The sequence below is a fragment of the Phyllobates terribilis genome, unplaced genomic scaffold, assembly GCF_046119375.1.
Source record: "Phyllobates terribilis strain yellow unplaced genomic scaffold, ASM4611937v1 Scaffold_4__5_contigs__length_816908805, whole genome shotgun sequence".
In the NCBI taxonomy this organism is placed as follows: Eukaryota; Metazoa; Chordata; class Amphibia; order Anura; family Dendrobatidae; genus Phyllobates; species Phyllobates terribilis.
Window position 1 is genome coordinate 80,790,667 of NW_027362764.1, and position 19,495 is coordinate 80,810,161.

The 19,495-nt window shown below is 41.2% G+C and overlaps 1 protein-coding gene across 1 annotated transcript in view; it reads left to right on the top strand.

Annotated features, from left to right (window-relative positions):
- YME1L1 (YME1 like 1 ATPase) overlaps window positions 1-19,495 on the top strand; it is a 46,254-nt gene that overhangs the window by 4,969 nt on the left and 21,790 nt on the right. The window contains exons 2-12 of the mRNA XM_073677562.1: window positions 10,513-10,644; window positions 11,865-12,030; window positions 13,116-13,208; window positions 13,397-13,506; window positions 14,047-14,197; window positions 15,139-15,222; window positions 15,546-15,628; window positions 16,299-16,389; window positions 16,768-16,920; window positions 17,934-18,066; window positions 18,674-18,736. Coding sequence (XP_073533663.1) covers window positions 10,513-10,644; window positions 11,865-12,030; window positions 13,116-13,208; window positions 13,397-13,506; window positions 14,047-14,197; window positions 15,139-15,222; window positions 15,546-15,628; window positions 16,299-16,389; window positions 16,768-16,920; window positions 17,934-18,066; window positions 18,674-18,736 — 1,259 coding nt within the window. The remainder of the gene's footprint in view (window positions 1-10,512; window positions 10,645-11,864; window positions 12,031-13,115; window positions 13,209-13,396; window positions 13,507-14,046; window positions 14,198-15,138; window positions 15,223-15,545; window positions 15,629-16,298; window positions 16,390-16,767; window positions 16,921-17,933; window positions 18,067-18,673; window positions 18,737-19,495) is intronic.

Here is a 19,495-nt window from a genome sequence, read left to right on the forward strand (position 1 = left end):
CCTCTCAGTCTTCTTTTTTGCAAGCTAAACATTCCCAAATCCTGTAACCGTTCCTCATAGGACATGGTTTGCCGACCAGTCACCATTCTTGTCGCTCTTCTCTGAACTTGCTCCAGTTTGTCGATGTCTTTTTTAAAATGTGGTGCCCAAAACTGGGCGCAGTATTCCAGATGAGGTCTGACCAAAGAGGAGTAAAGTGCGATAATGACTTCACGTGATCTAGACTGTATGCTTCTGTTAATACATCCCAGTTCTGCATCACACTGTTGACTCATGTTCAGTCTATGATCTTTTAGTATACGTAAGTCTTTTTCACATGTGCTGTTGCTTAGCTCTATTCCTCCCATTCTGTATATTCTTTTTTCATTTTTATTGCCCAGATGTAGTACTTTGCATTTTTCCCTGTTAAAAACCATTCTGTTGGTTACAGCCCACTGCTCCAGTTTATTTAGGTCTTTTTGAATCCTCTCTCTCTCTTCTCTAGTGTTGGCTATCGCTCCTAGCTTTGTGCAATCAGCAAATTTAATCAGTTTACCCTCAATTCCTTCATCTAAATCATTGATAAAGATGTTGAACAATACAGGTCCCAGGACAGAGCCCTGTGGTACCCCACTTGAGACATTCATCCAACTGGATGTGAAGTCATTTACGACCACTCTTTGAGCCCGATCACTAAGCCAGTTATGAATCCACCTAACAGTTGCCTTGTCCATTCCATACTTGGTCATTTTTTCAATAAGGATGGTGTGAGATACTTTGTCAAATGCTTTGCTAAAGTCAAGATATACTATATCTACAGCATTTCCCTGATCCACCCAGTCAGTGATTCTGTCATAGAAGGAAATTAAGTTAGTCTGACATGACTTGTTAATTACAAACCCATGCTGACTCTGGTTAATCACTTCGTTCTTATCCAGGTACTTACATACATGTTGTTTAATAATTTGTTCAAAGATCTTTCCTGGTATAGAAGTCAGACTCACCGGCCTACAGTTTCCTGGGTCCACCTTCTTACCCTTTTTGAAGATAGGAACAACATTTGCTCTTCTCCAGTCTTCTGGGACTTCTCCTGTTCTCCAAGAATTTTCAAAGATTATGGAGAGTGGATCTAAAATTTCTTCTACGATCTCCTTCAGTACTCTGGGGTGTAATTCATCTGGACCTGGAGACTTGAACTCATTTATGTTAGCTAAATATTCCCTCACAATCTCTCTGTTTACAGATAACTTGGATTCTTCTATTCCTTTAATAGGACAGTGAAGATCAGTTGATGTTACATTTTCTTTCTGAGAGAAAACAAATGCAAAATAGGAATTAAAAAGTTCGGCCTTCTCATCATCCTTTCTTACCATTTCACCATTTTCATCCTGTAAAAATCCTATAGCATCTTTGACTTTTCTTTTACTTTTGACATACCCCCAAAATCTTTTTTTATTGCTTTTGACATCTCTTGCAAACCTTAATTCATTGTCAGCTTTAGCTAACCTGATACGTGCCCTGCAGGATCTGCAGACTGCATTATAATCTTCTTTAGATATGCCTCCCTCTTTCCATTTAATAAACATTTCTTTCTTTCTTTTTATCATGTGTTTAAGTTCTGTGTTCATCCATCCTGGTTTCCTTAAATGCTTCCCATTTTTCCTACTTTTCGGGATTGTTAACGATTGCGCTTTGAGAATCTCATTTTTAAAAATTTCCCATCCTTCCTGGACATTTTTGTTCTTAAGGACATCCAGCAATTGGATCCCTCCTATTCTCTTTGAGTCGCTTAAAATCTGCCTTTCTGAAATCTAACCTTGAAGTTTGAGTCTTCACATGTCTTCCTCCTCTAGTTATCCAAAATTCTATAATAGCATGATCGCTGCCTCCTAGGGTCCCAGACACTTTTACCTCCTCAACCATTTCCTCCTTGTTTATAAGGATTAGATCCAAAGTAGCAGATCCCCTTGTTTTCTCCCCTACCTTTTGGAAGATAGAGTTGTCAGCAAGAGAGGATAAGAATTTGCTTGACCGGTTAGTTTTACTTGAGAGAGATTCCCAACAAATGTCTGGATAGTTGAAATCTCCCATGACCACTAGTTCATATTTTTTGGAGAACTTGGTCATTTGATACATAAAGAGTTCATCCATATCTTCAGCTTACCCAGGTGGCCTGTAGTAAATGCCTACAATGGTGTCATTTCCGTTGTTCTCTCCTTGTATTCTTACCCAAACACTTTCCACAGAACTCCCAGTCTCTGAAGCTTCAATCTCTGTGCAGATATACGCTTTTCTAACATACAATGCGACACCTCCTCCTCGTTTATCAAGTCTGTTTCTTGTAAACAAGTTGTATCCTTTTAGCCTTGTATTCCAATCATGTGTATCGTCCCACCAAGTTTCAGTGATTCCAATGACATCATATTTCTTTTCCTGCGTTAGTAGTTCCAATTCTCCTTGTTTGTTGCCCATGCTTTGTGCATTTGTATAAAAACATTTTAGTTTGTGATTGGTTTCTCTTCCTCCCATATTTTTATTTTTTTCTCTTTGTTCTTCCTTTCCACTTCCAGTAGCAGAGATCTCAATAGTATTTGTCAGCTGTATGGCTTTTTCTGGCCTTTTGCTTCCCTTCCCACATTGTTCTAGTTTAAAGCTCTTCTGATGAGTGTAGCAAGGCGACTTCCAAATACAGGTTTTCCAGTCTTCGTAAGGTGCACCCCATCTCTAGCAAGTAGTCCATCATATAGGTAATTCATTCCGTGATCCAGAAATCCAAATCCTTGTTGACGGCACCATCGACGTAGCCAGTTGTTCACCTGTAGAATCTTATTCCACCTCATTGTTCCATGGCCATCCACTGGGAGGATGGATGAGAAGACCACCTGCGCTCCCAATTCTTTCACTTTCATGCATAAGTCTTCAAAGTCACTGCAGATGGTTTCCAGGTCTTTTCTTGTGGTGTCATTTGTCCCCACATGTATTAGCAGGAACGGGTAGTGATCTGTAGGTCCTTGAGTACTCCCCAAAAGAAAAAATCCTTTGGGGTCAAGTCTGGTGAACGTGCCGGCCAATTAAGTGGGCCTCTTCGGCCAATCCATTTATTAGGAAATGTTTCATCAAGATACTCGCAGACTACTCTTGAATAATGTGGAGGGGCCCCATCTTGTTGGAAATAAAGGTCGTTTGAATTAGGCTGTTGCTGTAACTGGGGAACAACTTGATTCATCAGAATTTCGAGATACTTAACTCCTGTGACTGTTCCATCAAAAAATATTGGTCCTAAAACACCAAAACTTGAAATATCACCCCAAACATTGACTCCAGGCTCATTTAGTTGTTGCTCTAATGTTAAATGCATGTTCTCATTATACCAGTAAATACAATTAACACATGTGGAATTCTATACTTAACAAAAAAGTGTAAAACAACTGAAAATATGTCTTATATTCTAGGTTCTTCAAAGTAGCCACCTTTTGCTTTGATGACTGCTTTGCACACTCTTGGCATTCTCTTGATGAGCTTCAAGAGGTAGTCACAGGAAATGGTCTTCCAACAATCTTGAAGGAGTTCCCAGAGATACTTAGCACTTGTTGACATTTTGCCTTCACTCTGCGGTCCAGCTCACCCCAAACCATCTCGATTGGGTTCAGGTCTGGTGACTGTGGAGGCCAGGTCATCTGGCGTGGCACCCCATCACTCTCCTTCTTGGTCAAATAGCCCTTACACAGCCTGGAGGTGTGTTTGGGGTCATTGTCCTGTTGAAAAATAAATGATGGTCCAACTAAATGCAAACCGGATGGAATAGCATGCCGCTGCAAGATGCTGTGGTAGCCGTGCTGGTTCAGTATGCCTTCAATTTTGAATAAATCCCCAACAGTGTCACCAGCAAAGCACCCCCACACCATCACACCACCTCCTCCTTGCTTCACAGTGGGAGCCAGGCATGTAGAGTTCATCCATTCACCTTTTCTGCGTCGCACAAAGACACGGTGGTTGGAACCAAAGATCTCAAATTTGGACTCCTCAGACCAAAGCACAGATTTCCACTGGTCTAATGTCCATTCCTTGTGTTCTTTAGCCCAAACAAGTCTCTTCTGCTTGTTGCCTGTCCTTAGCAGTGGTTTCCTAGCAGCTATTTTACCATGAAGGCCTGCTGCACAAAGTCTCCTCTTAACAGTTGTTGAAGAGATGTCTGCTGCTAGAACTCTGTGTGGCATTGACCTGGTCTCTAATCTGAGCTGCTGTTAACCTGCAATTTCTGAGGCTGGTGACTCGGATAAACTTATCCTCAGAAGCAGAGGTGACTCTTGGTCTTCCTTTCCTGGGGCTGTCCTCATGTGAGCCAGTTTCTTTGATGATTTTTGCAACTGCACTTGGGGACACTTTCAAAGTTTGCCCAATTTTTCACACTGACAGACCTTAATTTCTTAAAGTAATGATGGCCACTCTTTTTTTTTTTTTTTACTTAGAATTTGTATTAGGCTATGTGCCCACAATGCAGAAATTCTCCGGATTTTTCCTGAGTGTTTCTGCATCCCCCCTGGCAGAAAAAACGCATGCGGATTGTACATGCGTTTTTCCTGCCAGGGACATGCGGATGTGAAGCGTTCTTCACTTGCATTTCTGCATGCGGGTTGACAAGCGCTTTCCAAGCAATTTTAGCATCACTTGGAAAGTGCTTGACAACTTTGTCACACTATATATATAAATCCATGCTGTTTGCATGGACTTAGTGTGACCTTAAAGAATGGTTAAAAATGAAAAAATAAATCTATACTTGCCTTCTGATGGCCCCCGCAGTCTTTCTTCGCTCCGTCCTGGCTGCCGGCAGATCACGGTACACTGAAGGACCTGCCGACATCAGCATCGCGTGACCCGTCACGTGACTATGATGTCAGCGCAGGTCCTTCAGTCCACCGCGATCTGCCGGCATGGGAGGATGAGCGCAGCGGGGGCCGTCAGAAGGTAAATATAACATTTATTTTATTCTTTTTTTCACAGGTTCTATGGTACCCGGGTTCAGAGGAGAGTCTCCTGTCCTCCACACCCGGGTACCATCCGCACATTGAAATGCTTGGATTCTGCATGTACAGATGCCGTGATGCGGAATCCATGCGTTCCAATGCAAGTCAATGGCGGCGAAAATGCAGCGCTTCCGCAAAATAATTGGTAGTACTGCTTTTTTTTCCACAATGATAATTCGCAGCAGAAAACTTTTGGCTCACAGTATATGGCGACACAAAAACAAAGTATTCCTTTTTTTTTAACAGTGTTTTTATAGTACATAAGACTATATGAATTTGATATTGCTGTAATCCTACTGACCCAAAGAACAAAGTCTGGACTTTATTTTGTGCAGCATGTGAAAAACATAAAAACAGCAGAAATTGCTGTTTTTTTTTTTCTTCCTTTCCATGAAGAGTTAATAAAAATTATTTGAGTTATATGTAGCTCAAAATAATTTCTCTCACATGAGTGTCGATGATACAAATTGATGGCATCTGAAATACAACAATCAAAATGCCCCCAAAAAAGTTATAAGGCCTGGTCCTTAAAGGGCTTGTCCAGGGATATAATATTGATGACCTATCTGACACCCAGTAGCCCACTGATTGCTGGGGTTCATGAAGATCAGTTGATGGGTTTCTGACACCCCGCACAGATCTTCTGTTCTCCGCTCCGGGCGCTTCCTCTATAATCATTGCCGGTGTCTCTTTACATTGCTCTGCTCTGTTTTGACTTGTGGTGTTGCTGGCATGTCTGTGTCAGGAGGTAATATGACAGCGGATCAGGTGATTGCACCCTGTTACTGTGACCTTACCCACCTCTGTGTTACACTATATCTCTTCTCTATTTCTGTGTCAGAGGTTTGGGATCTTGTGTAACAACCACATTCCGCTATTAACACTTTCTCATCTGATATTCCATACATGTTGTCATAAACCACATACGTGTTCTGTTCATACACGGTGGTAAGTACTACTCCCAGAATAATTGCACCCGATTAGCAATGTCAACCATATTCCTTTTTGCTCTTTCATTTTTTTTTTTTTTTCTTACTACTTTTCCAAAAGTGTATGTGTAATATATATATTAGTGGTGGCCAAAAGTATTGGCACCCCTGCAATTCTGTCAGATAATACTCAGTTTCTTCCTGAAAATGATTGCAATCACAAATTCTTTGGTATTATCTTCATTTAATTTGTCTTCAATGAAAAAACTCAAAAAGAATTGTCCTAAAGCCAAATTGGATACAATTCCACACCAAACCTAAAAAAGGGGGTGGACAAAAATATTGGCACTGTTTGAAAAATCATGTGATGCTTCTCTAATTCGTGTAATTAACAGCACCTGTAACTTACCTGTGGCACCTAACAGGTGTTGGCAATAACTAAATCACACTTGCAGCTAATTAACATGGATTAAAGTTGACTCAACCTCTGTCCTGTGTCCTTGTGTGTACCACATTGAACATGGAGAAAAGAAAGAAGACCAAAGAACTGTCTGAGGACTTGAGAAACCAAATTGTGAGGAAGCATGAGCAATCTCAAGGCTACAAATCCATCTCCAAAGACCTGAATGTTCCTGTGTCTTCCGTGCGCAGTGTCATCAAGAAGTTTAAAGCCCATGGCACTGTGGCTAACCTCCCTAGATGTGGACGGAAAAGAAAAATTGACGAGAGATTTCAACGCAAGATTATGCGGATGGTGGATTAACATCCAAACAAGTTCAAGCTGCCCTGCAGTCCGAGGGTACAACAGTGTCAACCCGTACTATCCGTCGGCGTCTGAATGAAAAGGGACTGTATGGTAGGATACCCAGGAAGACCCCACTTCTTACCCCGAGACATAAAAAAGCCAGGCTGGAGTTTGCCAAAACTTACCTGAGAAAGCCTAAAACGTTTTGGAAGAATGTTCTCTGGTCAGATGAGACAAAAGTAGAGCTTTTTGGGAAAAAGCATCAACATAGAGTGTACAGGAAAAAAAAAGAGGCATTCAAAGAAAAGAACACGGTCCCTACAGTCAAACATGGCGGAGGTTCCCTGATGTTTTGGGGTTGCTTTGCTGCCTCTGGCACTGGACTGCTTGACCGTGTGCATGGCATTATGAAGTCTGAAGACTACCAACAAATTTTGCAGCATAATGTAGGGCCCAGTGTGAGAAAGCTGGGTCTTCCAGCAGGACAATGACCCAAAACACACTTCCAAAAGCACTATAAAATGGTTTGAGAGAAAGCACTGGAGACTTCTAAGGTGGCCAGCAATGAGTCCAGACCTGAATCCCATAGAACACCTGTGGAGAGATCTCAAAATGGCAGTTTGGAGAAGGCACCCTTCAAATATCAGGGACCTGGAGCAGTTTGCCAAAGAAGAATGGTCTACAATTCCAGCAGAGCATCGTAAGAAACTCATTGATGGTTACCGGAAGCGGTTCTTTGCAGTTATTTTGGCTAAAGGTTGTGCAACCAAGTATTAGGCTGAGGGTGCCAATACTTTTGTCCGGCCCTTTTTTGGAGTTTTGTGTGAAATGATCAATGATTTGATTTTTGCTTCATTCTCTTTTGTGTTTTTTTCCTTGCAAGCAAATTAAATGAAGATAATAATACCAAAGAATTTGTGATTGCAATCATTTTCAGGAAGAAACTGAGTATTATCTGACAGAATTGCAAATAACATATCCTAGATCTGACTGAATGAAATATTCTCATTGAATACTTGGTTCTGTACAAAGTTGAATGTGCTGACAACAAAATCACACAAAAATCATCAATGGAAATCAAATTTATTAACGTCACGTTGCACCACAGACTGTCCAGGAGTTGGCGGATGCTTCAGTCCAGGTCTGGGAGGACCATTTATTTTCATTGATGATTTTTGTGTGATTTTGTTGTCAGCACATTCAACTTTGTACAGAACCAAGTATTCAATGAGAATATTTCATTCATTCAGATCTAGGATGTGTTATTTGAGTGTTCCCTTTATTTTTTTGAGCAACACACACACACACACACACACACACACACACACACACACACACACACACACACACACACACACACACACACACACACACACACACACACACACTGACATGTAAAAGTTTGGGCACCCTTGGTGAAAATTACTGTTCTTGTGAACAGTTAGGCTGTGTGTCCATGATGCGTTTTTTAAGCGTTTCCGCAGCGGCAATTCCGCTGCAGAAACGCTTAAAAAACGCATGGTAGAAGGCCTGCCATGGTCCCCAATGATAATCCGCATGTGCTTTGCACATGCTGCGGAAATTTCCGCTGCGGATTATCATTGTGGAAAAAAACGCAGCACTACCAATTATTTTGCGGAAGCGCTGCGTTTTCGCCGCCATTGACTTGCATTGGAACGCATGGAATCCGCATCACTGCATCTGTACATGCGGAATCCATGCGTTTTAATGTGCGGATGGTACCCGGGTGTGGAGTAGAGGAGACTCTCCTCCGGACCCGGGTACCATAGAACTTGTGTAAAAAAACAAAAACAAAAAAAAAAACATTATACTTACCTTCTGATGGCCCCCGGTATCTTTGTCCTGGCTTGCCAGCTGATCGCAGTGGACTCAGGGACCTGCCATGATGTAATTTAGTCATGTGACGGGTCACGCGACCGCTGACGTCTGCATGTCCTTTCAGTGTACCGCGAGCTGCCGGCAAGCAGACAGAAGCACACCGCGGGCCATCAGAAGGTAAGTATATATTTATTTTTTAACATTCTTTCGGTCACACTATATAAATCCATACCGGTTGCATGGATTTATATAGTGTGACCAAGTTGTCAAGCACTTTTCCAAGTGATGCTAAAATCGCTTGGAAAGCGCTTGTCAACCCGCATGCAGAAATGCAAGTGAAGAACGCTTCACATCCGCATGTCCCTGGCAGGAAAAACGCATGTACAATCCGCATGTACAATCCGCATGCGTTTTTTCTGCCAGGGAGATGCAGAAACGCTCAGGAAAAAATTCGGAGAATTTCTGCATCGTGGGCACATAGTCTCAAGCAAGTTGAAGATGAAATGATCTTTAAAAAGCCTAAAGTTAAAGATGATACATTTCCTTTGTACTTTAGGCAAAAAAAATAAATATATATATTTGTCATCTTTTACATTTTAAAAATTGCAAAAAGGAAAATAGTCCGAAGCAAAAGTTTGGGCACCCTGCATGGTTAGTACCTAGTAGCGCCCCCTTTTGAAAGTTTCACAGCTTGTAAACGCTTTTTGTAGCCAGACAAGAGTCTTTCAATTCTTGTTTGAGGAATTTTCATCTATTCTTCCTTTGGAAAATTCTTCTAGTTCTGTGAGATTCCTGGGTCGTCTTGCATGCACTGCTATTTTGAGGTCTAGCCACAGATTTTCAATGATGTTCAGATCTGGGGACTGTGAGGGCCATTGTAAAAGTTTCAGCTTGTGCCTTTTGAGGTAGTCTATTGTGGATTTTGACTGGGTTTAGGATCATTATCCATTTGTAGAAGCCATCCTTTTTTCAACTTCAGCTTTTTACAGATGGTGTTATGTTTGCATCAAGAATTTGTTGAAATTTCATTGAATCCATTCTTCCCTCTACCCGTGAAATGTTCCCCGTGCCATTGGCTGCAACACAACCCCAAAGCATGATTGATCCTCCCCCATGCTTAATGGTTGGCGAGATGTTCTTTTCCTGAAATTCTGTGCCCTTTTTCTCCACACATACCTTTTGATCATTGCTGCCAAAGAGTTCTATTTTAATCTCATCGGTCCACAGGATTTGTTTCCAAAATGCTTCAGGCTTGTTTAGATGTTCCCTTGCTCACTTCTGATGCTTAATTTTATGGTGAGGACGCAGGAGAGATTTTCTTCTGATGACTTTTCCATGAAGGCCATATTTCTGCAGGTGTCTCTGAACAGTAGAACAATGTACCACAACTCCAGAGTCTGCTAAATCTTTCTGATGGTCTTTTGCAGTCAAGCAGGGGTTCTGATTTGCCTCTCTAGCAATACTACCAGCAGATCTCATTGAAATTTTGCTTGGTCTTCCAGACCTTATCTTGACCTCCATTGTTCCCATTAACTGCCATTTCTTAATTACATTTCAAACTGAGGAAAAGGCAATTTGAAAACGCTTTGCTATCTTCTTAGAGCCTTCTCCTGCTTTGTGGGCCTCCACCATTTTCATTTTCAGAGTGCTCTGCAGCTGCTTAGAAGAATCCATGGCTTCTGTTTTTTGGCACAAGGTTAGAGGAGGCTGGGTTTTTATAAAGCTGGGAAATTTTCATCACCTGGCCTTTCCTATCCATGATGGTGAACAAGCTGACTTACTGTCACCACTGCAGTGTTCAGGGCTCAGCAGTCAGATCATCACTGGATCCTGTGTTCTGCACACTGATTGCAGAGATGTTAATGACTAGGGACCTGTCCTGTCCGCTATCAAGACTTTATGCATTCACAGAAGGGTTAAATATACTTTAAAAAATATATATGCATTTTATCTCCATATTGGACTCCTTCATATTGACCTGTTTCCTTCTTTATAGGTTACAATCCCATTAAGCCACCTCATTACAGCCTTCCACTCTCCCAAGACTGCTGTGTACTTTCCCAGCTCATCCTCCATTCAAGTTCTGCAGCGTGAAGCAACTCCCGACACTGAAACATACAGCACTGAGGTAGGTAATATTCTCACAGGGAATTCCCTGTACGTCATGGTCAAAGGGGTTGTCCTCTACTGCAGCTTATCTCCCATTCACTTCAGTAAGAGCCGAGCTGCAGTACCCCAGAACGGCCTCAACACTGTGAGTGGAGCTGTGGTGTTCTGACTACGTAGTTGCACATTCGGTCTGAGCTGCAAAAAGCTGATTGGTGGCAGTGTGAGTATCAGACCTCCACTGATCTGATGTTGATGACCCAATCTTAAGGAGTATTAGACGACCCCTTTTAAGGTAACCTTACATCAGAGGCATAAATGTCCAATAAGGTGGATTTAAATAATTTCTGTCATTATCTGCCCCTCTGTCTCCCTTCATTAATAAATAATATAGCTATATTACACAGGTTTTAATATTTATCTGAAAGTGGCTAACTATTTTAAAGGGTTTGCCTCGTGTTTGTTCTTCAAAAGTTCCCCTTCTCCTGACTTCCTGCTTGCCGGGGGGTGGTGCTCCTGAACACTGACAGTTTGGCCCAGCTGCTGGTCTGAACAGTGCGCTATCTGATGATGCTTCGCCTCTGCAGTATAGGAGGAGCTCAGGGGCACTGGATCTGACTGGTTCCAGAGATCTGGCTAACTTCAGAGCAGCGCAAAGCACTTGTAAAAGCTTATCTTCTTGCCTAGGACATCGGTCACCCCTGATCGACTGCAGAGGTGGCCGGTAACCTAGGCAACGAGCACTAAATTTGAGAGCAGAAAAGATTTTTTAACAAAGGGGTGGTATTGCTAAGTGTTTGTAAATATAAGTAACTTTGCAAATTAACACAATAATAAGAATCCATCCAGACAAATGAAAATCTGCTGCATTTTTCAACACGTGTTGACAATGCTTTAAAATTAGCAGTAAATGTTAATGGCCATGGTGGCTCAGTGGTTAGCACTATAGCCTTGCAGCGCTGGGTTCCTGGATTCACTTCCCACCATGGACAACATCTGCAAGGAGTTTGTATGTTCTCCCTGTGTTTGTGTGGGTTTCCTCCGGGTTCTCCGGTTTCCTACCACACTCAAAAGACATACTGATAGGGCTCACAATCTAGATTTCCTAATGGGGACAGTGATGATGATGTCTGTAAAGTGCTGTGGAATTAATGGCGCTATAGAAGTGAGTAAAATAAATAAATGGCCAATCTGTCTGTCATCCTGGCATCAAACTTTTTTTTTTTTTTTTTTTTCCTCCAGCCACTTTTAAACCTCAGGGACCTGGGCTTGTCTGAGTTGAGGACTACAGATCTTGATACACTTCTGAACAAGCTTCTACCCGGCTTCTTCTCCGATAACAAGAAAACCTCCCCCAGCTGGCACACATCACACGTATCTGCCGAGTCTTTCTTTGAAAACAAAAATGGTGAGTGCTGGTTAAACTTCACAAAGTTTTATAGTCTGAACCCCTCCCCTGGTCCTGGCTTGTGTCATGGCTGCTGTACATGGAGAGGAGACCCCTGATTCGCACATTTTCTCTATATTCACTCCTGTGGTACCTCTGAATACAGCTGAGCGCACTTACCAGGGGTCTGCTGTTGTGAGTGTTGACCCACCTCATCAGTGTCTGAGAAGTAAAAGTAGAGCAGAAATGCTGTTCTCACCGATTCCCTCCTGGTAATGCACTAACATTGCCCGGTCCTCTGCCAGTCTGTACTTCCTACCCGGACGTGGCACCGCTGCAGCTGCATCACTGGCTGTAGAGGATCATGTCTGCTGCCAGTGATCGGCTGCACTGGTTACATATTCCTTCTGATTATATGTTATTGGCAAATCAGCAAGTAGTGAACAACAGGTAAATACATCTATATTCTTATTGCACCCCCTAACTAGTGTCATCCTTGTGTGTGCATTTATAGAAATGACTGAGAAGCTCTTTACAGTTTTACATTGCAGATTTAGTTCTGTACGTTAAGGTTAAAAAATGTGACGCCAGATTTATTTTTTAAAGGGGTTTTCCTCTTTCAGGAAAATAATCCTCAAATTCTGTAAAATACATAAAATATCAAACAGAGCAGGTACTCTCCCTCCTGGCTCCAGTGCCGTCTCAGCATTGACGTCTCATCGACAGCGTGCGTGACCGCTGTAGCCAGTCACAGAGCTCAGCTCGTGCCGTCTACCTCACAGAGGGGAGAGTACCTGTTCTCTTTGCTATTTTGTGTATTTTAGATCATTTTGGGTCCACTTTCCTGAAAGTAGAAAACCCCTTTTTTTTTTTTTAAAAGTTTGGGGAAGCATAGACAACCTGATTGGTGAAAACTATCGGGATTCACCTCTCTGGTAAAGTCCCTGTATGTGCTGGACTGCAGCGGCCGCTTAGGATTCGGCTACATGACCATGACTGATCTCTGCAAGCGTGTGGTCATCTAACTTACAATAGAAGTGCTGGAGGCACAACCTGTATTAATTTCACTGTATTGTGTTTTTTTTTTTTTTTTTTATATATATAAGGATACCCCAATACTTTCCATGCTTTGCGACCACTTTCTATACAACAGCCAAGTCCACTAAAACAAGTCAGCACAGACCTCCAGCGTTGGCCAGGTAAATAGAATTCTATATTTCCAGACTTGATTTTGTTTCTTTTCCTTTTGAAATGATCACATATATGCTAAAATGGTATATATTAGGGACCGCAATGTCAAGCATCAGCAGAAAGTCTATAGAGGAAGATACAAATGCTAATGTAATATCTGCGGCTAATGATGTGACTTTTACAAAACTATTTTCAGGTTACATACAGTCTCGAGGATTCAAGACTTTGAAAACCAGAGACAGACGCCTGCAGTCCACCTCCGAGCGCATCGCTGCCACTGAAAACGCCGCTCCTTCATTCATGAAGGTACGTATGGATAGCGCAGTCTCTTTATATGATGTGCAGACCTTGTGATGGTCACAACAGCTGTGTAATGAATTGGTGGTTGAACTCACTTATGACCCCAATATGTCGTTTTATAGAAGCCATTAAAAACCTTATTTGACAAAAAATAAAGCCCTTACATACGACCCAGGCTGCGCTTACCATGATGCTGTTCAGATGCTGCTCTTGCCGTCGCGTGAGTGCTTGCCCCGGGCTTCTTGTTTTCTTTGTGGATGTAAAAAAAAACTGGTATATGAATGCTAACAATTTAAATATGACCCTGATTTTAGCAATTTTGAAATGTCATATGTAAAAGAAAAAAAAAATAAAGCTACAAATTTTCATACTACCCCTTCACTAAAAAAAAACAAACTAAAAATTTACGGCCGCTCAAGTTCTAAGGCCCAAACGCGCTTAGTCATGAAGAGGTTAATCTTTGTTTTTTGTGTGTGCTTTGCTTATGAAAATCTTTATAATTTTGTATTTTAATAATTATTATTTATTTATATATATATTTTTTAGGGATTCTTGATGCGAGATCGGGTCCCAGATGTAGAAAACCTAGAGAAGATCGTTAAAAATAAGAATGTCCCAGAAGGACAACAGGATGCTTTTAAGAATGGGTTTGCAGAGGGTTTCCTAAAAGCTCAAGCGCTCACCCAGAGGACCACGGGTATGGGAATGGCAGGCTTTTATAGTGGTATTTCTGTTTCAAGGAGTTATCACCTATTTACAAAATGGGGAATAACTGCTGGATAGTGGGAAGGGGGAGGGGGTCTGACCACCAGGCCGACACCACCCAAAGGATGTTCCTGTGTCCCCCCCTTTGAAATGTGCATTGCCTTGCAGCTCCTGTCATCGTGACTAATAAAAATGGCCGGGGCTCTGTACTGAGGGGTAGTAAGTTTTTATAAGGCTCATGATACAGCAAGGAGGGTTGTTAGTGTAATAACTATCTGTCAAATTCTCTCTAAAATGGACATACACATCAGATATTTTTTTGTTTGTAGACGGCTATCCCTCTCAACTCCCCCATACACCTGAGCAGTTGGCTGAACGTTCATGTGTTTTCAATGGAAGAAACCCACTGCCAAACACTTCTGGTACCAGATTCTCTCCCCTGAAAATAAAAGGCTCGACCTTCGAAATTCGTCCCGCCAAATCCTTCCTCCCCCCCCGATGTAATTTTTCAGGGAGGGTCTGGATACACGATGGCCGGTCTCCCAGAAGTCTGCAGGTTTGGATGACTGTCATCTCATGTGTATGGGGGACTTTAGTGACAGCCATTATTGGTCTGCTGGTCTTTTGGCCAAATGATCATTGTATTCCCCGTAACTCTCCTGGTAGTGCTGTCCCTATGTGAATGTTATTTCTATGGGGACCATCTGATAATAGCTTCTGGGTATATGTGGGATTGTTGTGGCTGATGAATGTCACAATGTCCAGGTATCTTACACAAGCCTCATACTCGTCAGAAGGTCGTCTGCTTGTTTTTACTGCTGATTTCATCCTATTTTATAACTTTTTATCACATCTGTATCTTATGGTTCCTGAGTCTCCTCTTTGCTTTATTCACAACATTAAATTAGGAAGTCATTATGTCTTTCTTTTAAGAATCCTTGAAAAGGACCCGCTATATCCTACTGGCCGTGCTGTTACTTGGCATCTATGGTTTATCCAAAACCCCATTTTTATCAGGTGAGCTACAGCAAAAAAAAAATCTGTATTTTAAATCTTTGTGCCTTTTCAAATTTATGCCTGAAAAAAAACATGCAGGCACAACTTTTCTTAGAACTTTGCACTTTGACATTCTTTTATTATTCCTACTGGAAGTGTATGAATATGAATGGCACTAGGGTATTAGGGCCTCTGAGAAATGCCCAGAGGCCCTAATACCCTAGTTGGAGGTAAGTGACTGTGACTATGACTAACTTTTTTTTTTTTTTATTTTTTTAAGCGTATAGATTTTATAGTTAAAACGATTGCTTACATTTTATTTTGTGATATTTTATTTCTTGCAGTTCGTTTCAGAGCAACATCCGGCCTGGATGCAGCTGTGGATCCCATTCAGATGAAAAATGTGACTTTTGAACATGTAAAAGGGGTGAGTACAGATGATGTGGTGCTGGTGGGAGTAGAGGGGTGGTCCCACAGATGTGCTTCTCTCCATTCACTTCTATGGGTGTTCAAGTATTACTCAAGCAAGTGTGCTGGGCAATTTTCCGGTCAGTTGGGACTGAATGGAGGGAGGAGAAGACAGTGGGGGACTGAATGGAAGGGGAGAAGTCAGTGGGGGACTGAATGGAAGTGGAGAAGTCAGTGGGGGACTGAATGGAAGTGGAGAAGTCAGTGGGGGACAAACCTCCATGACTTGTACTAAAGCAGCGGCGTTTCGGAGTAAAACATACATATTTGTAATGACTGAGCCGGTGTCTGGTTCATTCTGCCAATGGTTCAATCAGGCGTCATTTGACAGGTTCCCTTTAACTTTGAAAGAACAATTAATGGTAATAGCTCAAGACCCCTATCTGTTGTGTACTCCAAATGCGCGAATAGCCCCCTAATCATTCTGCAGTATTGACTGATATGTGATTAAAGCCCTGTTAACACTGCATCGCTGCAGTGCATTGGATGCACCAGACATGACCATAGACTGACATGATGCAAACGGAGTTCAAATAAACTCTACTTTAGTTCTAAGTAAGAGAAACAATATATTTGTTCTAAACTGTTATCAGAATTTTTGGAATATTCATGGATTTGTGTATGAACAGGTTGAAGAGGCAAAACAAGAGTTACAAGAAGTGGTAGAGTTCTTGAAAAATCCTCAGAAATTTACAGTTTTAGGGGGCAAACTTCCCAAAGGTAAGGAACCTTCGATGATAAACAATCACACTTGTAGTCATAGAGGAAAAATTACTATTTCCCCTGCGCTTTGGGACTAATAAATGAGCTGGGAGAATGATCCACACATTGTTCTGTTTTACAGAATGGGGGTGACATTTCCAATAGTTTACAATAAAAAAATAAATATATAATCTATTCCTCTTTATTCGCAAACTCTTCACTTACACTTATCCTATAATATTCGGGTGTGTTTGATAGGGATTGCTTAGAATAGTATTTGATGTTTAGAACATGGTGGTGATGAGCCAGGCTTGTGGATTACTATTTTTTTTTTAATGTATTATGCACTAGGATATGGTAAAAATTAAATCCTTAATAATTAGCTGTTTCTTCTAGGCATCCTTCTGGTCGGACCACCTGGTACTGGGAAGACCCTCCTTGCTCGTGCTGTGGCGGGAGAAGCTGACGTCCCTTTCTATTACGCTTCTGGTTCTGAATTTGATGAGATGTTTGTAGGCGTTGGAGCAAGTCGCATTAGAAATCTATTCAGTACGTACACTTATAAGTAGGTGGAGCAGTGCTAGTTGAGCGCTGCGCCCTATTCACATTTTTTTTTTTTTGCTGCACAGCGGCATCAGCCTCCTAAACTGTGCAGGGAACTGCAGCTCAAGCGCCAGTTTCCATTCCCGGCAGACAGTGGGTGGCCAGGAGCACCGGTGTGCAAGGCAAAATTCAAGGGCGATGCAGCACCATACGAGCACTGCATATCACAAACTGATTACATACCCTATTCCGATCAACCTTTATTTTTCCACATATTTTGTAAAGGTTACATCCCAATTTGCTGCGGACCTCCCACAGTGGGGATGTCAAAGTGATATCCAAAATTTGGGAAATTAGTAAGAGACGCACATTTCTCCCCTCGTGCAACGGGTGAAACGCGTACTGACGTCCTCAGCATAAATTTATATGTTGTGGATTTGAAATGTGCAGATTTCTGTCTAATTACATGGTGGTTATTTTTCTCAGTGTCTGCATGAGTTTTCTTAAAATTGTATGTGTTGTAAAACAGCTGATTTTCTGCAAATACTCAAGAAAAGCTGCTGCATTTTATGCCGCTTGGAAACATAATGTAAGGAATCCATTTTCTCACTTTATGAATTCAATAGATTCAGACCTAGCAAAGCACTTTATTGACTGCAACTTTCAATATAGCCCCTAGATGGACCACATATAGATGCCTAGATCATACACCTTTTCCTGACATCATAACCCAGAATTGTGGTGGTTTTTTTTTCACGTGTTCTTATCTTTCCATTTGGCTCAATGTAACTTTTTTGTAACTGCATAAATAGCTTTTTATCAATAGTAGATATAAAATTACAAAGCTGCAAGAGAAGGGAATTCATATTCCACAGCTGAAAATCTCGCAACGCTTTATAGATTTTTGACCATCCGTTTTCTTATTTGCAGCATAGTGAAGGGTTTGCAGTAGTACATTGTTGCATTTTGTGGTTCAATTTTAACTTCTTTTTTTTTTTTTCCCTTTTTCTTCTGTAAAGGGGAAGCCAAGACCAATGCTCCATGTGTCATATTTATAGATGAGTTGGATTCTGTGGGTGGTAAAAGGATTGAATCCCCCATGCACCCATATTCTAGACAAACTATAAACCAACTGCTTGCAGAAATGGATGGGTATGTGTTTGAGTAGCGTACAAAGTTAAATATTAGTTTATATCATGATATTGGGTTTCTGCTCTTTATTGAAGAAGCCATTTCATCATGAAATGTTCTTATTGCTATTTTGCTGCAGGAACTTAAATTTCCATTGTGTATGTTTTATCAGGATACACATTAGTCTAGCCCCATCTGGATGTTTCTTAACGCCAGTTATTAACTGAAGTGCATTTTATCAATATAATAAATGGGAGTTGAAACATGAATTTTGTAGGAAAAAGTCAAGGCACGCTCTATGGCATTCTGTTTCATGGAGAAGAAGAAATTCATTATAGAGGCTTCTGATGTCTACTGGTCCATATATAGAATTATAGGGACAGATTCTGCCATTACAGTGGCCATGAACATAGCAAAGGCTTATACATGGACTCTCAAGATCTTTGTATCTTTACACAGAGCACATAGAAGGATATTGAGGTATAGATTTTCTAAAATAACTACTGTATTTAGCAGTCAGACCCAAGTATTCCCAGCTTTCCTCAATTCTTGCATGCAGAGTGTTTGGCTCCTCATGTTGGGCATATAGGATTAAGCCCAGATCTTTGTATTTTATCCTGTTTTCCAGCTTCAAACCCAATGAAGGCGTCATAATCATTGGAGCCACAAACTTCCCAGAAGCCTTGGACAAGTACGTATCAGACTCTGATTAGAATGTATTTTCTTAAAGAGAATGAACATGACTAGAACAAAATGGTATACTTGGTATTGCAGCTTAGCTCCATAGAAGTTTAATTAGCACTACCAGGATATACATATCCATTAGTAATATACGGGGAGATACCCAAATCTGATTAGAATTCTCAAACTCCCATTTAAATGATCCAAAGTAACATGACATTAGTCATATGGAAATCAAAATATATGAAAATCTTTAACACAGCAAACAGAGTTTTAAAACCACACCCCTAAAAAACCCATTTAAAAACAGAGGTCAGTGTGGTATACAGATAGTATTCTGACACACAGGTAGACAGATACAGAGTTATACAGTAGTAGATCAGTACATGTAAATTGATTACACAAGCATAACTGGCTGTACAGGCTTCACGATGGTTATAATTGTATTTATAAATACATTAGAAGTAAAAAATTAATTATAGTAACAATTTATCATACATTTAAATCACAAATGCCATGGCATAAATTGCCATTATATTGAATTTATTGTCAGTCTTTCCTTAGAGCAATACAGACAGTGTGCCATATTAGCGATGCCACACTGCCCAGTACCCATACGCGCGTTTTGCATCCTGCTTTACTGGGGGGTACTGAGGCAGTGTGCTGTCCTGACCTATATAGCAGGAGGGTGGGGGAGGAGATAAGGCAGCCGCCTATCATTCCATGGCGGGAATCATATATACAATGTTTTACCCATAATCATATATAC